Here is a 23325-nt window from a genome sequence, read left to right as displayed (position 1 = left end):
ACAACAACACTGAACACGGCAGCACAGGAAGGTGTGTCCTTTGGCTGACTGAAAAGCCAGGGACACCTGTTTTGATAGCCAGAATGTTGTCGGGGAAGGCAAACAAGAGTGTTTGCTGTCCTTAGAACAGCCCTTCATGCAAATAAAGCATTAAGTTTTACACTATGGCACAGTGGATCGTGAAAACGAACGACCATATTTGCACCAATAACAAAACAGTTGGTCATTCAAATGAAGGACTGCTTTCATCAGTCACAGGTTGTTTTTGCTGGGTGGACCTGGAGGTCTGTACCCACTCCGGTCTGTAGGAAATGACCGCTAAGAGTATTCTGGCATCGTCTTTAATCCCAGCACTCACACAGGAGGCAGAGGCAGATGGGTCTCTGAGTTCTAGGCCAGCCAAAGCTACGAGCCAGGGTTTCTCTGTGTATCCTTGGCTGTTCTGGAACTCACTCAGTAGACCAGGTTGGCCTCAAACTCAAGATCTACCTGCCTCTGCCTCCCGGAGTGCTGAGTTTAAAGGCGTGCACCACCATTGCCTGGCTCCATCTTTTTTTTTTTTTTTTTTTTTTAAGGTCATTAGGAATGTGATGACCAAAATTATGGCATAAAGTGTTTGAAACAGTGTTGGCTGGAATACGGGATCTACTGTATTCTGGCAAAACAGGAACGGTGGGTGACTGAGCAGCTTCCTCAGGGCATCCTTGGGGTGTCCAAATTATCTGGTGGAATGGGAGAAGTTTGCGCAGCTGCTTCGCTGATACTTCTCTCAGGGCAGCCAGGCACCTGGGAAAGGTCTAACAATTGTCAGTGACGAAATCAACTTACCCTGGCACAGACACCTTAGTCTAAAGGAAAATAAACGTTAAAAGAGGGGTTTATAATAAAACCTTCCCGTTAACATTAATAGTGCTTAAGTATTTGGCGGGTCCCTAACCCGCCAGGGCAGGAAACGCCTGCCCTGGGGGAATCCAACCTGTGACACAGACGGAAGTTGGTGGGCGGAACTGAGCGGTCGCGGACGGGCGTAGCTTGTAGCCACTAGAAAGCGAAGCCTTTTCGCTTTCACCAATGGCGTGCTAGTAAGGGCGGGCCCTGGAGCGCGGCCTGGTAACGGCCGCGTGGTAACCCTGGCACCTGGCGTGCCGCGGTTCCGACTTCCCCACGCCGGTTGTGGCTCCAGACACTCGGCAAGATGAAGATTGAGGAGGTGAAGAGCACCACGAAGACGCAGCGCATCGCCTCCCACAGCCACGTGAAGGGGCTGGGGCTGGACGAGAGCGGCCTGGCCAAGCAGGCGGCTTCGGGGCTCGTGGGCCAGGAGAACGCGAGAGAGGTGGGCGTGGGGCGTGGGCCACGGGACCGAGACCCCCCATGATCTGTGAGAGCAGTGAGGCTCACACTAACGAGCATCCTTTGCGGGTCACAGCACGCAAGTTAGGTCTCACCGGAAACGTAGTTGGAAGGCTGTGGGGTTAAGCATAGAATTGACTTAAGTTTTTTAGAGTTGATGTGGGTTCTCTGGGCCTGGGAGCTTATCTGGTAAGTGGAGTGATGGGGGGGGGGGGGGACAGTTTGGCCTAATCCCTGTCCAAACACTTTTTAGCTTTTCCAGTTCAGTCTACTTAAAATCACTGGCGGTCACGCCAGGTTTTTTTTTGTTTGTTTCTTATCCTTTCTGTTTTGCACACGAAGAAATTAAAGGTGGAAAGGTCAGGCCACCTATCCATCTGCCAGATCAGCAGTGATGAAGCTGGCGTTCTCCACCCCCACCCCTCAAATCGCTGCTCCTCAGCCCACTCCACTGTGGTCTCTACAGAGGCTCAGTAGCTACAAAAACTTGTCCTTTACATGTGGTGAGGACTGCTCTCTCAGCCTCTTGGTTTCTGCTTGGAGCATCATCCGTCCAAAAGGGAAACATTTGGCCCTAGCTCACATGCACCTTTTTTTGCAAGCAGGTTGAATGCTTTCTATTTGCCAGGTGGCTTTGAGGCCATTGTTTGTTATTTCATTTCATCTAATAACTTTCTCTTTGGTATGATGCTTTCTAGACATACAAAACAAAACAAAACAAAAATGCTTGCACAGTAAATATCAGTGTGCCTAAATTTGACAGTTAACATCTTTTTTCTTTTCTTTCCTTTCTCTTTTTCTTTCTTTCTTTTTCTTTTTTTTTTCTTGTTTGTTTGTTTTTTGAGACAGGGTTTCTCTGTGTAGCCTTTGTTGTCCTGGACTCACTTTGTAGACCAGGCTGGCCTCGAACTCACAGAGCGTTGTCTGCCTCTGCCTTTCTAAGCGCTGGGATTAAAGGCGTGTGCCACCACCCCCAGCTACAGTTCATGTCTTACAGTGATGCCTTATAGTACGCCTGTTCAGATATCAGTCTACTGTCCCATTTCGGAGTAAACTGCAACATCTGCACACTTTACCCCTAAGCCTTTCTTGTGTGTACAGTAAGTTGTTTTGAACACTTCAGAGTGCTCTGGACCTGTCTCTGCAGCGGGTTCTTGTATGACTGACCCAGCACCCTCCCTGGTCCTCAGCATCTCCATCTGAAAAGTAAGACTGAGTGATCTTCCAAAGGCCCTTCCTATTCTTTTAATATTAGCTGGTATTTATTTTGGTTGGTTTGTTTGTTTCCCAGACAGGGTCTTACTGTGTGGCTCTGTCCTGGACTTGCTCTATAGGCCAGGCTGGCCTTAAACTCACAGAGATCCTCCTGCCTCTGCCTCTCGAGTGCTAGGATTAAAGGCGTAGGCCGCTACCCCTGGCTTCGTCAGCTGGTATTTCTTTAAGTGTCATTTGTTACTTGTGTGTGCACATGCAGTACAGTCAGTCGTGTGGCTGCTGTGGTGCTTTGGTAGCGGTCACAGTGTCCCTCCTTCCACTGTGGGATCCCGGGATTGAGCTCAGCTCTTCAGGTCTCACCACAAATGCTTTTACCCGCTAAGCCATCTCACCAGCCCTTCCCGTTGTCATAGCATACTCTTTTTGTTTAGATAAAGTCACTGTAGCCAAGCTGGCCTGGAACGCACAGCTCTGCTGCCTTTGGGTTTTTTGTTTGGTTGCTTGGTTTTTGTTTTTTGAGACAGGGTTTCTCTGTGTAGCCCTGACTGGTAGACCAGGCTGACCTCGAACTCTCAGTGATCCACCTGCCTCTGCCTCCGCAGTGCTGGGATTAAAGGTGTGCGCCACCATGCCCGGCTTGGATTTTAAGTTCTGGGTCTGTGCAGGCCCCTGCCTGCCTCACCCTCCCTTTCCCTTCTCTTCACTACGCTTTGGCTGGTGCGGCACACTGTCCCTTAGACACGCCAAGCTTCTGTTTGTGGTTTTTGCCTTCAATGTAGATTTCTGCCCGGTCCTTTGAATAGTACACACAATGTTATGAGAAAGACGTCCCCAGCTCTCCGTAGCCACTCACTGTCTCCTCGTCCTTCTCTCTTCGCAGCATCGATCTGTGGCGTGAGCATGAGCTGGAGCACGCGGCTTTGCTGCCTCACCTCCACTGCTCCACTCCACTCCACAGCAGCAGTGTCGAAAGAGTCTGAGCTGCATGGACCAAGCACTGCATTGTTTCCCCCATGAGGTGTTTTAATACTGACTGACTGTTTCTTTCCGTTGTGTGCAGGCATGTGGCGTCATAGTAGAATTAATCAAAAGCAAGAAAATGGCTGGAAGAGCAGTCTTGTTGGCAGGGCCTCCTGGAACTGGCAAGGTATTCATTCATTTTCTCTCTCTCTATTTTTAAGCTGCCCAAGAGAATGATACTGATGTTTAAGCCCAGTTGAATTTATGTCTTAACTAGTCTCTGTCTAGCTAGACTGGTTATATGAAGGTTTTAAGAACCAATGTGAAAAAAAAAGAACCAATGTGCAGTAATATAATTTAGCAATAAAATCTGTGCTCTAAAATTAATATTACCTGGGCCTATCTCCAGAGCAGAGAGTAAAGGCCTTGGAGGGTGGGGGGTCTTATTGTGTCTGGAATGCTCCTTTTATCTCTTTCAAGTCTGCTTGGCTTTGCTAGGAAATACCTTTCTGTTGCTCCGAGTCTCATAGAAATCTTCAGAGTTAGATCTCCTTGAGGGTGCTTGCATACCCATCATTGCGTCCTGTGAGAGGTGGTAAGGGACAGAGACGTGGCATGCTTTTTTTATCTCCAAGAGGCTTGGCGTCTGCAGGTCAGAAAGCCAGGAGTCATGACAGTAACAAAGGGGCTCTGCTGAGTGCTGGCCGAGGAGCCGTGGCGGTCTTCAGTGCAGCTGGAGCTGCATCAGGAGGCAGCGCGGTGCGCGGGGAAAGCTGGAAGGGCTGACTGACGCTTGCTGTGTAACCTGTAAAAGATGAGAGGATTGACCTTGCAGGGAAGACAAAGGCTTTCTAGGCAGAGGACACAGGATCCACAGTGAGTGGATCCTGAGATTGTGAGTGGACAGTGCTTGGACATGCGTGTGCCATAGGGCATGCATGGGAGTTGGTTCTTTCCTGCCGTTGTGGGGTCTGGGAACCAAACTCAGGTTGTCATGCTTGTGTGACAAGTGCTTTTACCCATTGAGGCATCTTCTTGTTCCCCACCTCCTTTTTTAAAATATAATTTAACTTATTTATTTTTATTTAGTATCCCAAGCTGGCCTCAAACTATGTGGCCAAGGCTGGCCTTGAACTGCTGCTCCTCCTGCCCTTGCTAGGATTATAGGTGAACATGGCCGTGCTTGGCTAGTGGGATACTTGAAAGCCACCAGAGTTCCTAGTCTGAGACTCAGTTGTTCTTCACAGGGGCCACAGAGGCATCTGGGCTTGTGTATGTTTTAAAAACAGGTTCTTGCACCCTTCCTCACCCCCCAACAGTTCTTAAATCAGTGGTGAGAGAAGAATTCTTACTCTGAAATCATAACTGTTAAATAGATGGTGTGTTTTATTTTGAGACTAGGCTTCACTTTGTAGCCCTGGCTGTCCTAGAACTCAATATGTAGACCAGGCTGGCCCTGAACACAGAGATTTACCTCCTGCTTGATGAGTGCAGAGATTAAAGGTGTGTGCCACCTCAAAGGTGAGTCTTATCACAAGTGTCTTGCTGTAGAAGGAAGAAATGGGTTAGTAAGCAGCTAAAACCCTTCAAGTGCGAGCTCAGCAGCCTCTCCACAGGCAGCACCAGCTTGTCCATGGCATGTGCCGTGCGCCTACCATGTCTTCTTATTCATGCCCTTCCCTTCCCTCTCTGTCCTGATGTTTTCCTAAAGTACATTAGCTGGGAGTTTTCTTTGATAGATTTGTTAGTGGAAAGGCCTCTGTTGTCCTTGTTTGGTGATGTTGTTGGTTGTTGTTTGAGACATGAATGGCCTCCTATAGCCCAAGCTGGCCTCAGATTTGAAGATAGAATGCATGTCTCTGCTGTTGTCAGTCAGAAATCTTCCTGCCTCATCCTCCGAGAGCTGTGATTACTGGCATGAACTGCCAGGCCTGGCTTTGGCCTTGTGTTGAAAGATCCTTTTGCTGGTACAGTGTTCTGTTGGTGTTTTCTTCAGCCCTGTCTCTTCCCTGTTTGTTCTGTTCTGTTTAGAAGTCTGATGATGAGTATTTCTGTTTTTCCACCTGGATGTTTTGGAGATTTTTTCGGCTTTAGCACTTAATTATGCACATCACAAGGCAGGTTTTTGTTTCTCCTCTTGACCTCCTTAAGCATCAGCATGAGTCTGATCTGTTCTGGAACATCCTTAGCTCTTTCCTTTGCCTGTGTTCAACTCAGAGTTGGAATGTGGATTTTCAACCTACATTTAGCAACCTCTGAAAGTTTGCTTGTTTGTTTGTTTGTCACAACTTTAAGGTGCTAATGGCCAGACATGACACTGAACATCTTCCGGGGAGTAAGGGATCATCCTGCCTCCCAGTGTCAGGGGAGCTAAAGTGGAGAAGTGCATGGAGTAGGGCCGAGAGAACAGTATGGTGGGCTTTGTCTGTGCCTTACACCTGGAGAGGTGATTATGCTTTTCGACATTTGCTGTTTCTTTGTCTCTGATCCATTTGAAAATGGGGCACTCCGCTGTATACCACAGTATCTTCATCTTACCTCTAATGTGACTTCTCTGGAGCATTAGCAAATGTACAGTTTATGTTTGGACTTCTTTCAGCTTTTATAAGTTAAAAAATAATCACCCGAAAAGGATTAGGAGCAACCAAGAAGAGACTGGTCTGAGGAGCATAGCCTTTCAGGGAAGGTGTGGGGAGCCCGTCTGCTGACTTGTCACTTAACTGTGTGCTTTGCTTTTGTGTTGGTGACGGTTGAGCCCAGGACTTTGTGCTCGTTAGCAAGTGCTCTACCACTGAGCTACCCTTTTGGGAAAGGGTCTCACTGACTTGCCTAGGGTGGTCAAACCTCCTTGTGTAGCCCAGGCTGGCCTTGGTTTTCTGTTCTCTTGTCTCAGCCTCTCAGGTAGCTGGGATTACAGGCACGTGCCTCTGTGCTTTTGAAGATAACAGAGTTGATTTTCGTTTTGTTCTCTTTTGATTCTTAAATGAAAAAGAGATGAAAATGACAAACAGCTGAGGGGATGGCTCAGTAGGAAGTATACTTGTCACACAAGCACGAGGGTCTGGGTGGTAGCGCTTACCTCTAATTCCAGGGCTGAGGAGACAAGGACAAGAGGCCCAGCCAGTCAGGCTGACTCTGAGAGATCTATCTCAGAACTTAAGGGGGAGGCCTGGAGAGATGGCTCGTTGGTTTGGGGCACTTGCTGACCTTCCAGAGAACTGAGTTTGGGTCCTAGCACTCATATCGGGTACCTTACCAATGTCTGAGACCCTAACTCCAGGGGCTTGGATGCCCTCTTTGGCCTCTGGACATGAGAATACATGTAGTGTACATACAAACACATGTGTACAGATTTTTAAAAAGGTAGAGAGTGACCGAAGATGATACCCAGAGTCAGCCTCTGGCCTCTACATACGTACACACACACACACATACATACATACACACATGTATGCACATACAATGACATGTAGTCATGTCATTTTCTACATGTATGACATGTAGAAAAGAGAGCTTTCAGGTTCTTCAATTTTCCACTTTTATTATAAAATTCAGACTACCCACTGTATATATGGCTCAGCGGTGCATGCTCACACAGGACCTGGCTGCTCAGTGGCACTAGAAAGAGAAAGTCAGAAGCCAGCAGTAACTCGTATGTCTCTTTATATTTCTTTCATTTAGAAGAGTTATTGTCCCCACCATTTTGCTTTGCCTGCCCTCCCTCCCTCCCTCCCTCCCTCCCTTTCTCCCTCTCTCCCTCCCTCTCTCCATCCCTCTCTGAGACAAGGACTTCTCTGGGTAGCCTTGGCTGTCCTGGAACTCACTCTGTAGACCAGGCTGGCCTCCAACTCAGTGATCCGCCCGCCTCTGCCTCCTGAGTGCTGGGATTAAAGGCTTACGCCTTTGTTTTCCCTGGCTGATAGCATCAAAAAACTTATATTTACTTAGTTTTGGGCGTGAGTACTTTGTGCCTGCCATGGTATGCATGTGGCAGTCAGGGGATAACTTTGAGGAGTTCGTTTTCTTCTTCCATCATGTGGATTCCAGGGATCCAGGTTGGGTTGCGAAGCTCATCAGTAGAGCCTGTATCTCCTGAGCCATCTCCACAGCCCAGCATTGACTTTTTCCCCCTCCCAAGACAGGGTCTCTCTGTGTAACCCTGGCTGTCCTGGAACTCAGTCTGTAGACCAAGCTGGCCTCGAACTCAGGGGTTCGCCTGCCTCTGCCTCCTGAGTGCTGGGATTAAAGGTGTGAACCACAACCTCTTGGAAACACTGACCTTTTTGAAGCATCCAGAGTAGTTGCTTTGCTGAAGATTTCATGGCTGTCTTATGGTGCCTAACTGACTCTTACCCCTACCCCAGAAAATATGAGTCCCCTGTCCCTTTAAAGTCTGGCTTGAGGGGGACATTCTGTGCCTAGTTTAGGAAAAAGAGCTCCTTTTTTTTTTTTTTTTTTTTTTAAATTCTAATTTTATTTCCTTGTGGAATTGAGTTTGGCAAATTTAGGAAGCTTTTTCCATCCCCTCAGACTGTGCTTCTGGAGACGTTAGTGAGGAGGCCTACTCTTTAGTTTTCTGGACTATTGGGTCCAGCACAATTGTTGATGAGTGTGCCAGGGGGCTTTTCCTCACTTGCAGCTTGGCAGGACCAGTGGAGTTTGTGCCTTGTACCTCAGGTAGATTCCCCAGTGGCTCATCTTTTCTTCCTTTTTGTGGTCCTGTTTCTATTCAGGGATTTCTGTTTTAGTCTGCGTGTTGTCAGTAGCTACAGACTCTTCAGACTTGCGTGGCAGAAGTTGTTCATGGCTCTTGCGTGTCCAGGTGCTTTGTGGAGTCCCAAGGGTTTTTGTGGCATTGGCATCATGTTCCTATGTAAGTCCTTTGTTCCTATGTGATACTAGGCCAGTGTCCTCCCAGGAAATGTGACTAACCCAGCCCTTGGGTTCACTTCATAAGCTTTTCTGATGTGATGAGTTTGCAGGCATGTGCTGTCTGAGGAGAGATTTGTAGTGCTTCGATGCACAGAGAGACGGGTGCCCTTACTGTACCGGTGCAGCTCTGTTCCTGAAGACCTCATACTGTTGACAGTAGACTAGTGCTTGGGCCTTAGAAAAGGAGCTGTTCCGATGAGACTGGAGTAAACCTGCTCGGCCCTCTTTCAGCAGCAGCTTCTTCGTGGACTGCATGGCAGTCACTTTGTGTACACACACAGGGAAAATGGGAGCTATGCACAGTGTTTGCATCCTGGCAGTACTGTCTGGCCTTGAGTAACCTCTGTGTTTCAGTTTCTTAATCTATAAAATACAAACCAGGACCTGGGCATGGGGGTGCATGCCTGCAGTTGAGGCAGGAGTACCAGCCAGCCAGTACTATGTAGTGAGTGGTAGGCCAGCTATATGGTAATTTGCTACCATACTCTACCTGTCAATAAAACAAAACAAATAAACCCCCAACAACAAAACAAACCCCCAAGCCCAAACAGGCAAATACAAACTAGACCATGAGGTTGATAGCTCACCAGAGGTCTGTGAGATATTTACAGTGGTAGATAGGAGGGCTAAGCAGGCCTTTAGGAGGAGCCTTCACCCAGGGGAAACTGGGAAGTGTAAAGCACGCCCCTCCAGCGTTACCCTGCCTAATCCAGCATACAGATGGCCGCTTCTGAGTTAGGCCAGGAGGAAGGGGCCAGTGAATTCTGTGAGGGCACACTTTGATGTCTGAGGCCGAGCATGGGGAATTGAGGTCTGTGCAGCTACTTGGAAGAGACAGCAGGGTGACTAGGAAACAGGCAGAATTAGGATAGAAGGTGGACACAGCTGGCCCTTGGCCCCTACCGGGTGTCCATGTCAGAATGCATTCTGTCTGTCAGGATCCAGACATCTTCCCCTGGCTCCTGGAGTATCAGCGTTACTGTTATCTGCTCTGGGCTCACAAGGTCAGGTGTGTGCTTGGGCTGACTAAGACAGTGGCAGGTGTGTCCCCAGGTGCTGAGACTGAGGGGGCTGCACCTGCTGCCACAGGGTAACAAGAAGCACATAGAACCAGCTTGTGAACAGCTTGTTTGTTACCTGTGATCTAGCCTAGTGCTTTAGTCTTTCACTTGACTGCCTAGGTCGCCAGATTTGCCCAGGCTGAGGTTACTCTGCATGGCCGCAGAGTTAGTACTACCATCCAGTTTATGTCTCATGGGCTACTTCTTTATGCACTTTAGTATATGCTAATTTTCTGGCAGATTCTACTGTCTTGAAACCATCACTGAAAGGGACTAAAAGGAGTAAAAAGCACCTTTGGCAGGTCATTTATAAATGCTGTCTCAGAGTTCTCTGTGTTCAGGTCGCAGCTTTAAAGGCTGTGGCATCCGTGCTCTCAATTGCTTGCAAGCATTTGCCTTTCATACTAGATATTTACCCAGATCTCTGCTGCTGTGTCTGGCCTTGCTTTACCCCTGCCCCCTGTAGCTGGGCTACTAGCCGCCGTTTGTGCTTCACAAAGCATGCTCATGTGATGTGTTAGGACCGACTCCTGTCACAAAAGTCCGCCTAAAGCTTCATTCTCTTGTGGGCCACTTAGCATAAAGTGGACATTAAGTGATGCCTGCCTTCAGTGCTGGTTTCTGCTGGCCTGTGTGGTACAAACAGAAAGGCTTGTCTCCGGCCTCTCAGTGGCCTGAGCAGACAGGCCAGATGCTTGTTTGAGGTTGAGAGAGAACAGTCAAGAAGATGGTGCTATTTCTGGCGAGAACCTGTTCTGAGACGCCACTGCCACTTCCAATGTGCCTATTTCTAGGCTGTGGCACTTGGGCTGTGTATTTAACCATCTTCGCTCCCTCCATGGGAGAGTGGGGAAGCCAGGAGCCTTGGCTTAGATGTGGGGTTCCTGTGAAGTACTGGGGAATACCTTGAAGTATGAGGGTGATCTAGGCTGGGGTGTGACAGGCAGAGGTATGCACGGGGGCCCTCAGACACGGTGAGGGTAGAGGGTGGGACGGCGCTGTTCCTGGAAGGTGCTTTCTTAACCTGCATCTCTGAATGACAATTTTTAACTCTAAAGCAGCGTCTTCCCTCCTTGTCCTCTGCAGACAGCCCTGGCTCTGGCTATTGCTCAGGAGCTGGGCAGTAAAGTCCCTTTCTGCCCGATGGTGGGTAGTGAAGTATACTCAACTGAGATCAAGAAGACAGAGGTGCTGATGGAGAACTTCCGCAGGGCCATCGGTGAGTATGGGGAGGGCGGCCGGTGGTGGGTGTGGGCGTGGGAAAGTGGCTTTCATCTCCAGATGCCTTGAAGCCTCTTGGTTGTGAAGATGCCATGTGACAGGGTTTGTAACTGTTTCTCCTTTAGCACATGGCCGTTATGTTTGCAGGGAATGACAAAACCCCAGTGTTCTGACCCAAGTGCTTCAGCAGTGGAGCAGGTGTGGACCCTAGCTATGGCGCTTGGGTTCTTCACATGGTGAAAAGAGATGGCAGTCAGGGTTAGAGGATGGCTTAGAGGCAGAGTCTGTGGGTACATATGCAAAACTCCAGGCTGGATCTCAGCACAGATTCTTCTGCGAGAGTTGTAGCTATAGAGTGGTTTTTTTTTTTTTTTTTTTTTTGCTTTTTCAAGACAGGGTCTCTCTGTGTAGCCTTGGCTGTCCTGGACTCACTTTGTAGACCAGGCTGGCCTCGAACTCACAGCGATCCGCCTACCTCTGCCTCCCGAGGGCTGGGATTAAAGGCGTGTGCCACCACGCCCGGCTATATAATGGTTTTTGAGACAGGATCTCACTATGTAATCTTGCTTGGCCTGGAACTTGCTATGTAGACCAGGCTGGCTCCAAACTTACAGTGATCTATCTGCCTCCGCCTCCGCCTCCGCCTCCGCCTCCACCTCCCAAGGACTGGATTGTGCCACCACACTGGCTAAAGAAATCTTTTCAAACATGCACACATGCACCTCAGGTTTTCTTAGTGCCTGTGTCTTGCTTTCCAGAGTGGCTGTCCATTGAATAGGTTGTTTGTTTTTTCTCTGTAGCCCTGGAACTCTGTCTGTAGACCAGGCTGGCCTTGAAGTCAGAGATCCATCTGCCTCTTGAGTGCTGGGATTAAAGGCATGTGCCACCTTTACCAGGCCCACTGAATAGGTTTTACTCAAGCTATTCATAGTGTGCTAAACTGTCATAGTGTCTGGTCCTCAGTGGTGGGCTAAAGGAATTGTGGCCTGTCACAGCACGGACACTGGGGACTGGCCAAGCTTTGAGAGTGGTGATTCCAGCATCTCATATGTGCCCGCCTGTTCATTCCCTTGGCTGTACTTCTCTGTCTGCATTTGTTGTTTGGACAAACAGTCTCAGAAAGTTAAGTGACTTGGCTAGTGGCGTGACTAGTAAGTGGCAGAGCTAGTTGGAACGCAGGTCTGCCTGCCTTCTGTAGCCTGGGCTGTGGGAGAGAATGGTCTCCCCTGAGCTAACTCTCATCCGTAGGACTTCCAGAGTCATCTTTAAGCCTGCCTTCTGTTGGCCTAGTGTTGGGGTATCCTCAGTTTGGCAAACTGCTATGGAAACATGGACTCTGGGTAGCCCATTTGTGAAGGTGGACATTTAGATTGATTTTTGGTTTTGGGTTTTTTGTTTGTTTGTTTGTTTGTTCAAAAATAGGCTGCTTAGAGAATGCTCAGGTGTCTGTGAAACATCTGCATCCCTCTTGGCATACCTGCTGAGAGTGGGTTGTGGGCAGAGACACCAGTACCAGGCTGCCAAACTCTGTGTGAGGATGTGTGTGTGTGTGTGTGCGTGTGCGTGCATGTGTATGTGTGTGTGTGTGTGTGTGTGTATGTGTGTGTGTGTGTGTGCGCGCGCGCGCGCGCGCAGAGACCAGAGGAGGAGGATGCCTGTCTGTTCTGTCAGTCTGTCCTCTTTTCTTCAGACAGGTTTGCTGAACCTGGAGCTAGGCTGGTGGCCATTAGCCCTCAGGGAGCTTTCTGATCTGTCCCACCCGCTTAGTGCTGGGATTACAGGTGCTTGTGCCACGGGCCCAGCTTTTTAACATGGGTGCTGAAGTCTTCCTCCTTGCACAGCAAGTACTCTGACCCATTGAGCCACTTCCTTAGCTTCTAGAAAAGTCCGCCCCCCTTTTTAAAGTTTTTTTTCGAGACAGGGTTTCTCTGTATAGACCTGGCTGTCCTGGAATTAGCTTTGTAGACCAGGATGGCCTTGAACTCAGAGATCTGCCTGCCTCTGCCCTCTGAGTGCTGGGATTAACGATATGTGGCTAAAAGTGCCTTTAAAAATTGTATTTAATATTATTATGGGTGTTATATGATGTATGTGTAGGCACACATGCTGTGGCATGCGAATGGACATCAGAACAACTTTATAGACTTGGTTCTCTCTTTACCTTTACATGGATTTCTAGGATTGAATCAGGTTGCTGCTAGTACAGAAATCCCCTTTGCCTGTTGAGCCATCTCACCAGCCCCTACACATACACACACACACACCTGCACCACCAAAGTCATCTTTTTTACTTAAAAATTTTTATTTTATTTTTTTCTTTCTTTTTTTTTTAAAGATTTATTTATTTATTATGTATACAGTGCTCTGCCTGCATGTACATCTGCTCTCCAGAAGAGGACACCAGATCTCATTATAGATGGTTGTGAGCCACCATGTGGTTGCTGGGAATTGAACTCAGGACATTTGGAAGAACAGCCAGTGCTCTTACCCTCTGAGCCATCTCTCCAGCCCCCATATTTTATTTTTTCATGAGAGAAGTATTAAGGAAATATCCTGGAGCGATAGAGGTAGGTAGTAAAGCAGAGGCTGAGTTAGGCTGATGCTGTAGGCCAGGCCAGGACTCCACCCTGCTGAGTGTAAGCTGGAGCAGTCAAGTGTGAGATGGGCTCTAGTGCAGCTCTGCAGCTCCCCTTCCCTGGGGTGTGCCAGAGGGAGACCCACTGGGTCTGAGCAGGAGATGGTGTGGGAAGGGGTGGGTGACTAGATTAAGGAGGGGCCTACCGTACAGTTCTTGGGGTTTATAGGAAGGCTCGTTGTGGGTACAGAGAGGGGCAGTTCGTCTATGTTTGCATTTGAGGTGGTGAGATGTATGAGAAGGCGCATGGTGGAGTTCGTCCTCTGCTGGGGACTCAGAGGGAGGTGGGAGTCTTTGTGGCCCACGTCTGGCATGTCGTGGGCGCTCCCTCAAGTTTTCAGTTCATGAGAGAAGCAGGAGACCTTGAGGAAGATCAAGGCTTTAATGAAAGCCGTGTCTCTACTTGCACTATGAGACTGCTCATTTTTAGGTCTTTTGAGGGGTACTAGGATGGAACTCACTAGGCTGCACCCCAGCCCCTGGGTGGTTGCCATTTTAAGTCAGAGACATTGGCTTACAGTTTTTATAACTATAAAATAGGGGCCCAAGAGGCAGCTCCGTGGTTAGGAGCCCGTGCTGCTCGTTAGAGGGCCTGGAGTCTGCTTCCTCACACTCAGCCACATCCACCGTCACTCTGGATCTGGGGCATCCGATGCCCTCTGGTGGCTTCAGACACTTGCACTTTGTGAGTCCCCGCACACAGAGACACAGCCACATAAATAAACCTTTCAAAAACCTACAAAATACTTTTTACTGGAAATGTGCTGCTCTCTTTAAGCAGCATGGTAAAACCCCGAGTGGGCTGTGAAGTGAAGCTGATGCAGTTACCCCTCAGCTCATGCCCAGAGCAGAGCCAGCACCTGCATGCCCCAGCACCCCCTGGTCCCCATCTGCTCCCTGCTTGGTGAGGCCTTGGTGACTGACAGCTGAGACTGTAGTGTTTGTTGATCGGCGTAACCTGGTCTGACTCTTGCATTCAGCTATGCTGTGCACTGTGCTGACTCACTTTGTCTCAGTGCTGGGCGTGTTCGTCAGCTTCAGCCCATGTTGTTGGATGTAGTGTGTTCCTGGGCTCTGTGATGGCGTGGGACAGCAGCAGACATGGTTCATGGGTGTAGTGTGTTCCTGGGCTCTGTGATGGCGTGGGACAGCAGCAGACTTGGTTCATGGGTGTAGTGTGTTCCTGGGCTCTGTGATGGCGTGGGACAGCAGCAGACATGGTTCATGGGTGTAGTGTGTTCCTGAGCTCCGTGATGGCGTGGGACAGCAGCAGACATGGATCATGGGTGTAGTGTGTTCCTGGGCTCCATGATGGCATGGGACAGCAGCAGACATGGTTCATGGGCTCCAGAGCTGGACATCCTCCTGAGAACTACTTTTTGTTCTTTTTCGGTCTTGGTTTTGTGTTTTCCTTTCTTTCTTTGTATTCCTTCCCCATTTTTCTCCCTGCTCCTTTAATTTTTACACAGGCTCTCGCTGTGTTGCCACTTTGCTCCAGTTGGATTGAAGGTGGCCTGCCTTGCCACGGCCTGGCAATTTGTGCAGTTGTTTTCGTTTTCCTTTTTCCGTGATGTGCTACTACATTCTCTCTTCCTTTTCCCTCCCTTCTGTTTTTCTATTGGCTCTTGAGACAGGGCCTCACTTTGTAGCCTTCCTGGCCATGACCTCAGTCCTGCATCCGCTTTCCTAGTGCTGGGATTGCAGGCCTTTCCCACATCCAGCTGCCTATGGTTTCCTTTAACTCATTAATTATTTCATTAGCAAGTTACTACATTTGTTTTAAACATATGAACGGTTTTAAATTTTAAAAATTTATCTTAAAATGTTTTAATGACATTGACAAAGTTTAAAAACAAAAACAAAGCCCTGAGCCTCAGGTAGGCGTGTGCATTTGTATAACTTTACTGCTTTGAAACATGAAAAGTACAGATGGATCACCTTAGCGCCTGGCTGTGGTTTGCAGTTTCTGACGGAGGAGGAGTTGCCCATCTCTTGATGGGAGCAAGGTGAAGAGAGGTTTCTCCATCCTTGCACAGAATAAAAGGGCAGGCCATCGACTGTCTTCAGAAAGGAGGCCTGCTCGTCTCCCTGCCCTGTGCCTTTGAATTCTGGTGAGGTTGGCAGAGGGGGTGGGGAGGAAACTGTAAACTGACCAGAAATGAAAAGCCAGGAGTCTGTGCTATTTCCTTGATGTGATGAAGGTCCCTGTCAGGGGTTCAGAAACCTGAGCCAGCAGATGAAACCCGTCATTTGTGTCATTTCTGCCAGAGATAGCACCGCTCGGCCTTTCTCCTAGCAAACAGCAGGTCTCATTGTCTGTCACCCACACCCCTGCCTGCTTGTCAGCACAGAGCGGCAGCTCACAAATAGAGGCACCAGTGAGCGATGGGCAGCCCTTGCCCCTCCTGCAGGGATTTTGGGTTGCAGTCAAGGGAACTGCTCTCAGGGGATGTGTAAGGTTTGTTGTAAGCTTACTCAGAAGGACGGTTTCTGGGTTGTCACAATCCTCTGATGCATTCTGCTCGAAGCGTTCTGTTCTCAATACTCAGGAGGTTAGGAATTTGGTAAATAAAGCGACAGTGTGCCCCTTGCTTGGGGCTGTTCCAAGGCCTCCATTTGTAGGCTATCAGGTGGATGGATGGTGGGAGAGCAATGTTCTCCTCAGCTGGACTACTGGAGTGGCTGTCCTGATTAGGTGTCTGGGAGAAAGCTGGCACTGAGCCCATGATAAGGTAATGGCCACATTTGAGATGGGGAGGCGATAGAGAGTGCTCGCACCCTGCCAGTGTGGCCTTGTGACATTTCCATATCAGAGCAGGTAGCTGAGTGCTGGGCATTGGCATCCTGCGATCAGGAGCAGCCATCATGCCCACTCCTGGAAGAAGAGTGGCATTGTTTACGCTCTATATTGGGCTCTACCCAGCCTAACTTTAGGATCGTCTGCAGAGTTAAACTGCTGCTGATGGCTCCCAGCCCCTGCCATTTGGAGCAGATGATGTGGTACGCCGGGCTGAGGGATGGCGGTGCCCCTTCAGCAGGTCTGGAGGTGAGAACCATGACCACAGCGCCTACAGAGGATCAGAGCAGGGTCCCCAGCAGCATCTGTGCTCTTTCCTCACCAGGCTCACAGCCCTGATCACGTACACTTTACCTTTTCAATGGACTTCGTTATTTTGTGCTAATGTGCAGAAAAATGCACAAAACACCCATGTTCTCAAGACTCTTGAGACCAGCCAGTATAAAAACGATGCTGCTGCCAGAAGCCCAAGTGCCCTTTGTGTCTTCTTGTCGCTGTCCCTTTCCACATAAGCGACAGTCTTGACTTGTCACAATGTAGAGAAGTCACACCTGCTTTTGAATTTCACGTTTATTTCCTTTTGCCCTGATGGTGCCTTTCCCAGTCTTCTCCGTGTAAGATTCTTCTACACTGTTGCAGGTAACCACTAACCTTTCCACTGCTAGGTGGCAGGGATTCCCTTGGGTGAGCGCACCGTGACTTCATTTTTCTCTTCTGTTGCTACACTGTTTGGCGGTTGTAAGTGATGCTGTAGTGGTCGTTGCCTGTGCCATGCTTCTGGCCTTGCAGCTAAGGATGGTAGGCTGTAGCCGTTACATTCCCACCAGCAGAACACAGACTGTACTGCAGCTTTTCAGAGATGAGCCCTTGCTATCACATGCCGTGTTCTGTGTGGAGATTGGGGAGTAGTGTCTGTTTTTGTTTGTTTGTTTGTTTTGTTTTTTTAATTCACCATGGAAAATGTACAAAAGTCATCAAGTATGCCGTCACCAGCTTCAGCTCACAGTTAGAGTGGCATAAGGCTTCATCAGTCCACTTCAAGATTATTTTGAAGTGGCCAGTAACCTGTAATCCCAGCAGTTAGGCAGGCAGATCTCTGAGTTTGAGGCCAGCTTGGTCTCAAATGAGTCCAAGACAGTCAAGGCTACACAGAGAAACCCTGTCTTGGGGGTGGAAAAAAAAAGAAAAGAAAAAAAAAGAAAGAAAGAAAGATTATTTTGAAGCATTTGCAGACTCTGTTTACATTTTTAAAAACATTTGTGTGTGTATGTATGCGTGTGTGTGTGTGTGTGTGTGTGTGTGTGCGCGCACATATGTTTGAGAGTGTTTGCATATGCATACACTATGGCATATGTATGGTCATCGGAAGTAGAAATTGATCTTTTTCTTTCACCGTTTGCGGTCCAGGGTGGGTAGGATAGTTGAGTAGTTAAAGGTACATGCCTAGTTACTTTCATTCAACTCCCAGAATCCACACAGTGGAGAGGGAGAAAACACTGACAACTTGTTCTCTGACCTCCACACATATACTCCTGTACCTACACACGTGTAGTCACACACAAAATAAAGGAATGTTTAAAAAAAAAAAAAGAGTTGAAATTGAAATCAAGGACCAGGGGGCTAGCTCTGTCACATGTTACTCTTGCAGAAGCCCTGAGGTTCATCACCCCACACTCACGCTGGGTGGCTCACAGCTGCCTGGAACCCAGTTCTAGGGCATCCACTGGCCTTTAGCCTGTGCAGGCACCTGCACTCATAAACACATTTCCACACAAATAAACATGAACACGCATAATTAAAACAAAGTAAGTTGTTTGTTTGTTTGTTTGTTTCGGTTTTTTGGGACAGGATTTCGCTGTGTTATCTTGGCTGTCCTGAGCTCACTTTGTAGATCAGGCTGGCCTCGAACTCACATTGATCCACCTGCCTCTGCCTCCCGAGTGCTGGGATTGCAGGGATTGCAGGCGTGCGCCACCACGCCCAGCCAAAATAAATCCGTAAGGTTGAGCAATCAGATCTCTCTTCTTCACTCCACAGCACCCCCAGTTCGCATTTGTGTTTCTGCTGCTTTCTGTCAACATTGACATCCTTTGCTTGTGGTGTTAAAGCTGGTTTGTCATCAGTGTTCGTGGCTGAGAGTTTTGGGGTGTAGGTGTGTAAGAAAAAGGTGGCATCTGAGTAATGGTTCTACATCTCGTGGCCCATTTGCCGTCTGTTCCAGGGCTGCGGATAAAGGAGACCAAGGAGGTTTATGAAGGGGAGGTGACAGAGCTGACCCCCTGTGAGACAGAGAACCCCATGGGTGGGTACGGCAAAACTATCAGCCATGTGATCATAGGCCTCAAGACTGCCAAAGGAACCAAACAGCTGAAGGTGAGTGTGTGGGCTCTTACCTTAACTTCCTGGTGCTGTGCGGCTCTCAGGGAAGCTGTTCTGGGTTCTGTGCACGGTGGCTGTGGAGGGTACTAAGTGGTGGAGCAGGATCTGGCCCTGGAAGATTGAGCGGCTGCAGCTGCTGCTTCTCTTCCTAGAAAAGCACAGGTGTACATTAGAATGAGATGATGGCTGAGTGAGGAGCCTGCCTCTGCCATCTCATAGTCATAGCATACTCTGTATCCAAGGTGACAGTCATCCGATGCACACAGAAGGCAGCACCTAGAGGGGTCTGTCGGAGTTGTGGAGCAGACAGGTCAGAAGGCACAAGATCCTGACAGCAGCTCCTGACGCGCTTTGGCGCGTTAAAGCTCGAGGCCTGCCGTGGGCCTTTGTGTCTGACCCTTGAGGATCATCCGGTCAGTCTTTAGGACACGGGCCAGGGTGTTGGGATCAGAGCATAGACTTCAAGTCAAAGGGGATCCTGAGCTTTGTTTAACTCTTAGCTTGGTTTCTTCCACACAGGCAAGTGATACGGTCTCTGAGCCGCTGTCTGTTAACTGGGAGTGCTAGCTGCTTATCTCACAATAGTCCTGGGGATGAAATTTGTAGTGTTAGCTCCACAGTGAGCGGTGGACATTCATGTCTATTGTAGCTCTGCATTAATTATCGCCACGATGACGAGTACATGTCCTCACAACCCCCTTGAGTGTGCTTGGCCTAGAGCTGACAGCCTCACTGGATGCTTCATGTACTGTCATGTGTACACACACCAAAGCCCCCTGTCTTAGGGAAGTAGGCCGCTGCTCATAGAGGCCAGCTAGCCTGCAGTAGCCCACCGGGGTGCGCGGCAGGGCCAGCCCTTCCCTCAGCCGCTGTGCCCTTTGCCTTGCAGCTTGCTCTATAAGCCCAGGCGTCATTTGAGCTCTCAGGACTCAGCTTCTCATCCGATTTGCTAGATCAACTGCGTAATTTCTGTCTTTACTCCACTCTGATTTTTTTTCTGGTTCTGTGAGGTTGTTTCTTGGTCACTGTTTTATGGAGAGCATAAAAATGTCACTTCTTCAAAGAGCCATTTCTCTTTTTCCTAGCAGGCTCTTCATGCCAGGAGCTTGCCTGTGCAGATCCCTGTTGCACCCAGTGCTCAGGATTCATTCTGGGCTATGGGGTGTCTAGTGGGAGGCAGTACCTTTCACTGGTCAAACTTGAGCCCAGTCATTGGGGAAATTACCAGTATAAAAAACACTTGAGCTGGGTGCAGTGGTGCACGCCTGTAATCCCAACACTCGGGGTGTCAGAGGCAGGTGGCTTGCTATGAGTTCGATGCTACTAGCCTGGTCTATAAAGTGAGTCCAGGAGGATACACAGAGAAACCCTGTCTTGAAAAACAAACAAACAAACATAACCCAAAAACCCACACTGTTCTAGAATGTCAGTAGCCATGGGCATGAGTCTGGGGAGCGCAGGAAAGCAGCAGACCTGTGCTTCTTGCCAGTATGTCTGTGTCCATCAGCAGGCCCTGAGCACTGGCACTTGACTGAGCCCAGGAGAGTCCTAGCTTATGTCTCATTTTTTTATTTTATGCATCCATGCTTGTGTCTCGGTGCTGTTTAGTAAGTGAGGAAATGAGGCTCTAGAATTGTGAGCCCACAGAACACCAGCCTGGTAAGCAGGTACTGGCAAGTTCTGTGATAAAAAGGTCCAGGGCTTCATGAGGGGAGGGAAGGGAAGGGGAGGGGAGGAAGAGCACAGGACAGCTGAATACAGAGGGACAATAGGGCTGTTGGTTCTGTGGTCAGCATCATCCATATTAAGGCAGGTAGAGCCACATTTAAGGTCCCTCTCTCCTTTGTGGCCTCTGAAGCTAAGAGGTGTCCTGGTACACTGTGGCTGGCTTGTAGGCCCACTTGCCCTCCTCCTCTCGCTGGGCTATTCACCCTTGTCCCAGTCGGACATGCTCTCGCTTTCACGCTCCCCACTGATGGATGCTCTGTGTGGTTGCTGCCCCTCTGGATATCCCATAGAGGGGCACTTTGCAGCATGTTAGGAGGAAGTCAACATGCCTTGCGCTTCTGAGTTACCCTGGTGTTTTTCAGCTGGACCCCAGTATTTTTGAAAGTTTGCAGAAAGAACGAGTAGAGGCTGGAGATGTGATTTACATCGAAGCAAACAGTGGAGCTGTGAAGGTAACGTCCTTCTTGGGACAAAGCACGATGCCTGATTTGTGTGTCCTGGGGAGACCGGGTGCTGGAGGAGGGTGGGCGCTGCCTGCTGCCTGCTGCCGTGCCAGGGGAAGGGCAGAGTTGTCCCTCTGCGTATTATAAAGTTTCTTTTCCTTTATCTTCGTTCTTTAACCTTCTCATGATGGAAACAGACAGTCTGTTAGAAATACTAAGACCTGTTTAGAGGGGAGTACAGGGTGAGAGACCAAAACAACTTTAGTCATTTTCAAATTGAAATGTGCAGTGTATTTAATCTTCCTTTATCTCTCTGGTATTTTCTTCCCAAGATATATGCATGTGGGAAGGAATGCAGCATTAGCTGGCATTCTTTTCGTATCTGATTCCCAGTGTCCTGTACAGTGTTGCTCACTGTTTAATGGATGAGCATAATACTTGATATCAAGCAGTAAATCACCCACTACAAAAGAGTCTGAGCAGCTCCCTCTGTCTCCAGTTAATCTGCTGGATTTGCCCTTTATCGGGAATTGCATACAGTTACGGGTGTTGGGGGGACTCTAGAGAAAGTATCAGATGTCTCTAACCTGCCGATAGCTTCCTTCTCTTGGCAGAGGGTAGTGGGCACGCTGGGGTCGGGCACATTGGGAGATTGTCAGTGAGCTGTGGTTGTTAGGCTGTATTGGGAGCCAGACCCTTCGTCTCACTGAGCTCTCTGCCATTTGAGGACTGGGCACTGAGAACCCACACAGCACTCTCTTTTCTCTCTACAGAGGCAAGGTAGGTGTGACACCTATGCCACCGAATTTGACCTTGAAGCTGAAGAGTATGTCCCTTTGCCAAAGGGAGATGTGCACAAGAAGAAGGAAATCATCCAGGATGTGACCCTGCATGACCTGGATGTGGCCAATGCACGGCCTCAGGTACTGCTGTGCCGCGGTGGGAAGCACACGCAGGCGGCACACTTGCCTCTGTGTCTGCCTTGGAGGCTCTGGGGATGAACGGCAAGGTCTTGCTGCCACTTTGGAGGCAGGCTCTCCTTTTCTTTGTGTGATGTTCAGCAATTAACATGGGCATGAGCTACGCAGGGCTCCTTTGTCCCCGTTCTAGCGCACCAGTCACAGATGATTTCCTGGGCTATTTCTTCTCCCAGCCCAGCTCCCCGCCTTGAGCTAGCCAGCTTCCTCCCTGGCTTCTCTCCAGCAGTGGCTCACGCCTGGATGCTCTGGGTGTTACTGACAGGAGGGCACAAGCGCGCTGTGAGCCCTTTCAGGGTTTCTGAAGGGCTAGCACAACTGTGACCTTCCCTCTACTAAGCATGCCCAACTGCCCTTAGCACTGGGCTGGAGCCAAGTCTGCAGCGCTGGAGGGACAGTTATACCTTGACTGATAGCTGTAGGAAAGGACGCCATCCCATAATCACAGTTCTGAGAAACATGATTCAAAGAACCACAGTACACATGTTCCTTGCTGTTGCCTTTCAGGCTGCGCTTGTCTTCATCCTCCCTAGGCCACTTCCTCAGCAGCAGAGAATGGCTCCCTTGAGGCTTTGCGCAAATTATGGTTGACACTGGTCTTAGACCAGCAGGTGGCCTTCAGGAGCTAGATGTCTGCCTCCAAACTAACCTCAGAAGCCTCTGCTGGATGTGGGGTCAGGAGCACATCAGCAGTTGTGTAGGGGCCTGAGCATCAGTAGAATAGCTTCCTGGGAAGAAGGGGCGGGCCTTTCTGGACGATGCTGCACACCACCAGAGCTTTGAGTCATAGAATAGCTTGTTTGTGGTCGTTTGTGACTAATTGAGGATAAATGAATTTAAAAAGATATGGTGTGAGAGGAGGCCACCCTGCCCACTATACTCCCAATGTAAAGAGTTTGATTCTTAGAGGGTCTGGAGCCTATGAAAGTTCCTCTGTGCTTAGAAATTTATCAAGGGAGCCAGGCATGATGGCACATGCCTTAATCCCAGTAGTTGGGAGGCAGAGGCACGTGGGTCTCTGATTTCAAGGCCAACCTGATCTATAGAGTGAGTTCCATGACAGCCAGGGCTACATAGAGAAACTCTGTCTCAAAAAACATACAAATGTATGTATGTACATACATGAAAATATAAGTTTTTAAAGCTTTCCAGGAGCCTTGGGTCTCCAAGTGAGTGGAGACCTATAGAACGCAGGGGGATTAAGTTTGGCAGCCTCCTTAACATGGCTGACTGGCTCTTCTCTTTCCCAGGGTGGGCAAGATATCCTGTCTATGATGGGCCAGTTGATGAAGCCAAAGAAGACAGAGATCACAGGTAAGAGCTGGTGACGAGCCAGCCCAGGACCTACAGCGGGTCAGGGCCCTCCCTGTGTGCACCTCTAGCACAGTGTGCATGGCAGTGGTGTCTTCCCTCCTCTTAAGTCCACAGCTTAACCCTGTCGCCTGTGCTCTGCTTAGACAGCTGCTAGTAATGTCTCTGGCCCTGTGCTGGTCCCTTTGAGGTCCTAGGGAGGTTGAGAGGTGGAGCAAACTGCTGCCATGGTGGTGCCACCTTCTTCCCTGCCCTGTGCTCTGCTTCTGTGTGGCCTTTATACCCTCCTCTTCCCACCTCTGCGTTCTCTTTT

At 49.2% G+C, this 23325-nt stretch overlaps 1 protein-coding gene across 1 annotated transcript in view; it reads left to right on the top strand.

Annotated features, from left to right (window-relative positions):
* Positions 1 to 1090: 1090 nt before the first annotated feature.
* RUVBL1 (RuvB like AAA ATPase 1) overlaps positions 1091 to 23325 on the top strand; it is a 33094-nt gene continuing 10859 nt past the window's right edge. The window contains exons 1-7 of the mRNA XM_084765528.1: positions 1091 to 1336; positions 3629 to 3715; positions 10608 to 10740; positions 18396 to 18547; positions 20644 to 20733; positions 21498 to 21647; positions 22952 to 23015. Of these exons, the coding sequence (XP_084621654.1) occupies positions 1196 to 1336; positions 3629 to 3715; positions 10608 to 10740; positions 18396 to 18547; positions 20644 to 20733; positions 21498 to 21647; positions 22952 to 23015 (817 nt within the window). The 5' untranslated portion in view covers positions 1091 to 1195. The remainder of the gene's footprint in view (positions 1337 to 3628; positions 3716 to 10607; positions 10741 to 18395; positions 18548 to 20643; positions 20734 to 21497; positions 21648 to 22951; positions 23016 to 23325) is intronic.

This window comes from Acomys minous, assembly GCF_964271855.1.
Source record: "Acomys minous genome assembly, chromosome: 17".
Taxonomy (NCBI): domain Eukaryota; kingdom Metazoa; phylum Chordata; class Mammalia; order Rodentia; family Muridae; genus Acomys; species Acomys minous.
The sequence above is the reverse complement of the archived record's forward strand: the minus strand, read 5'-3'. Positions and strand labels throughout refer to the sequence as shown.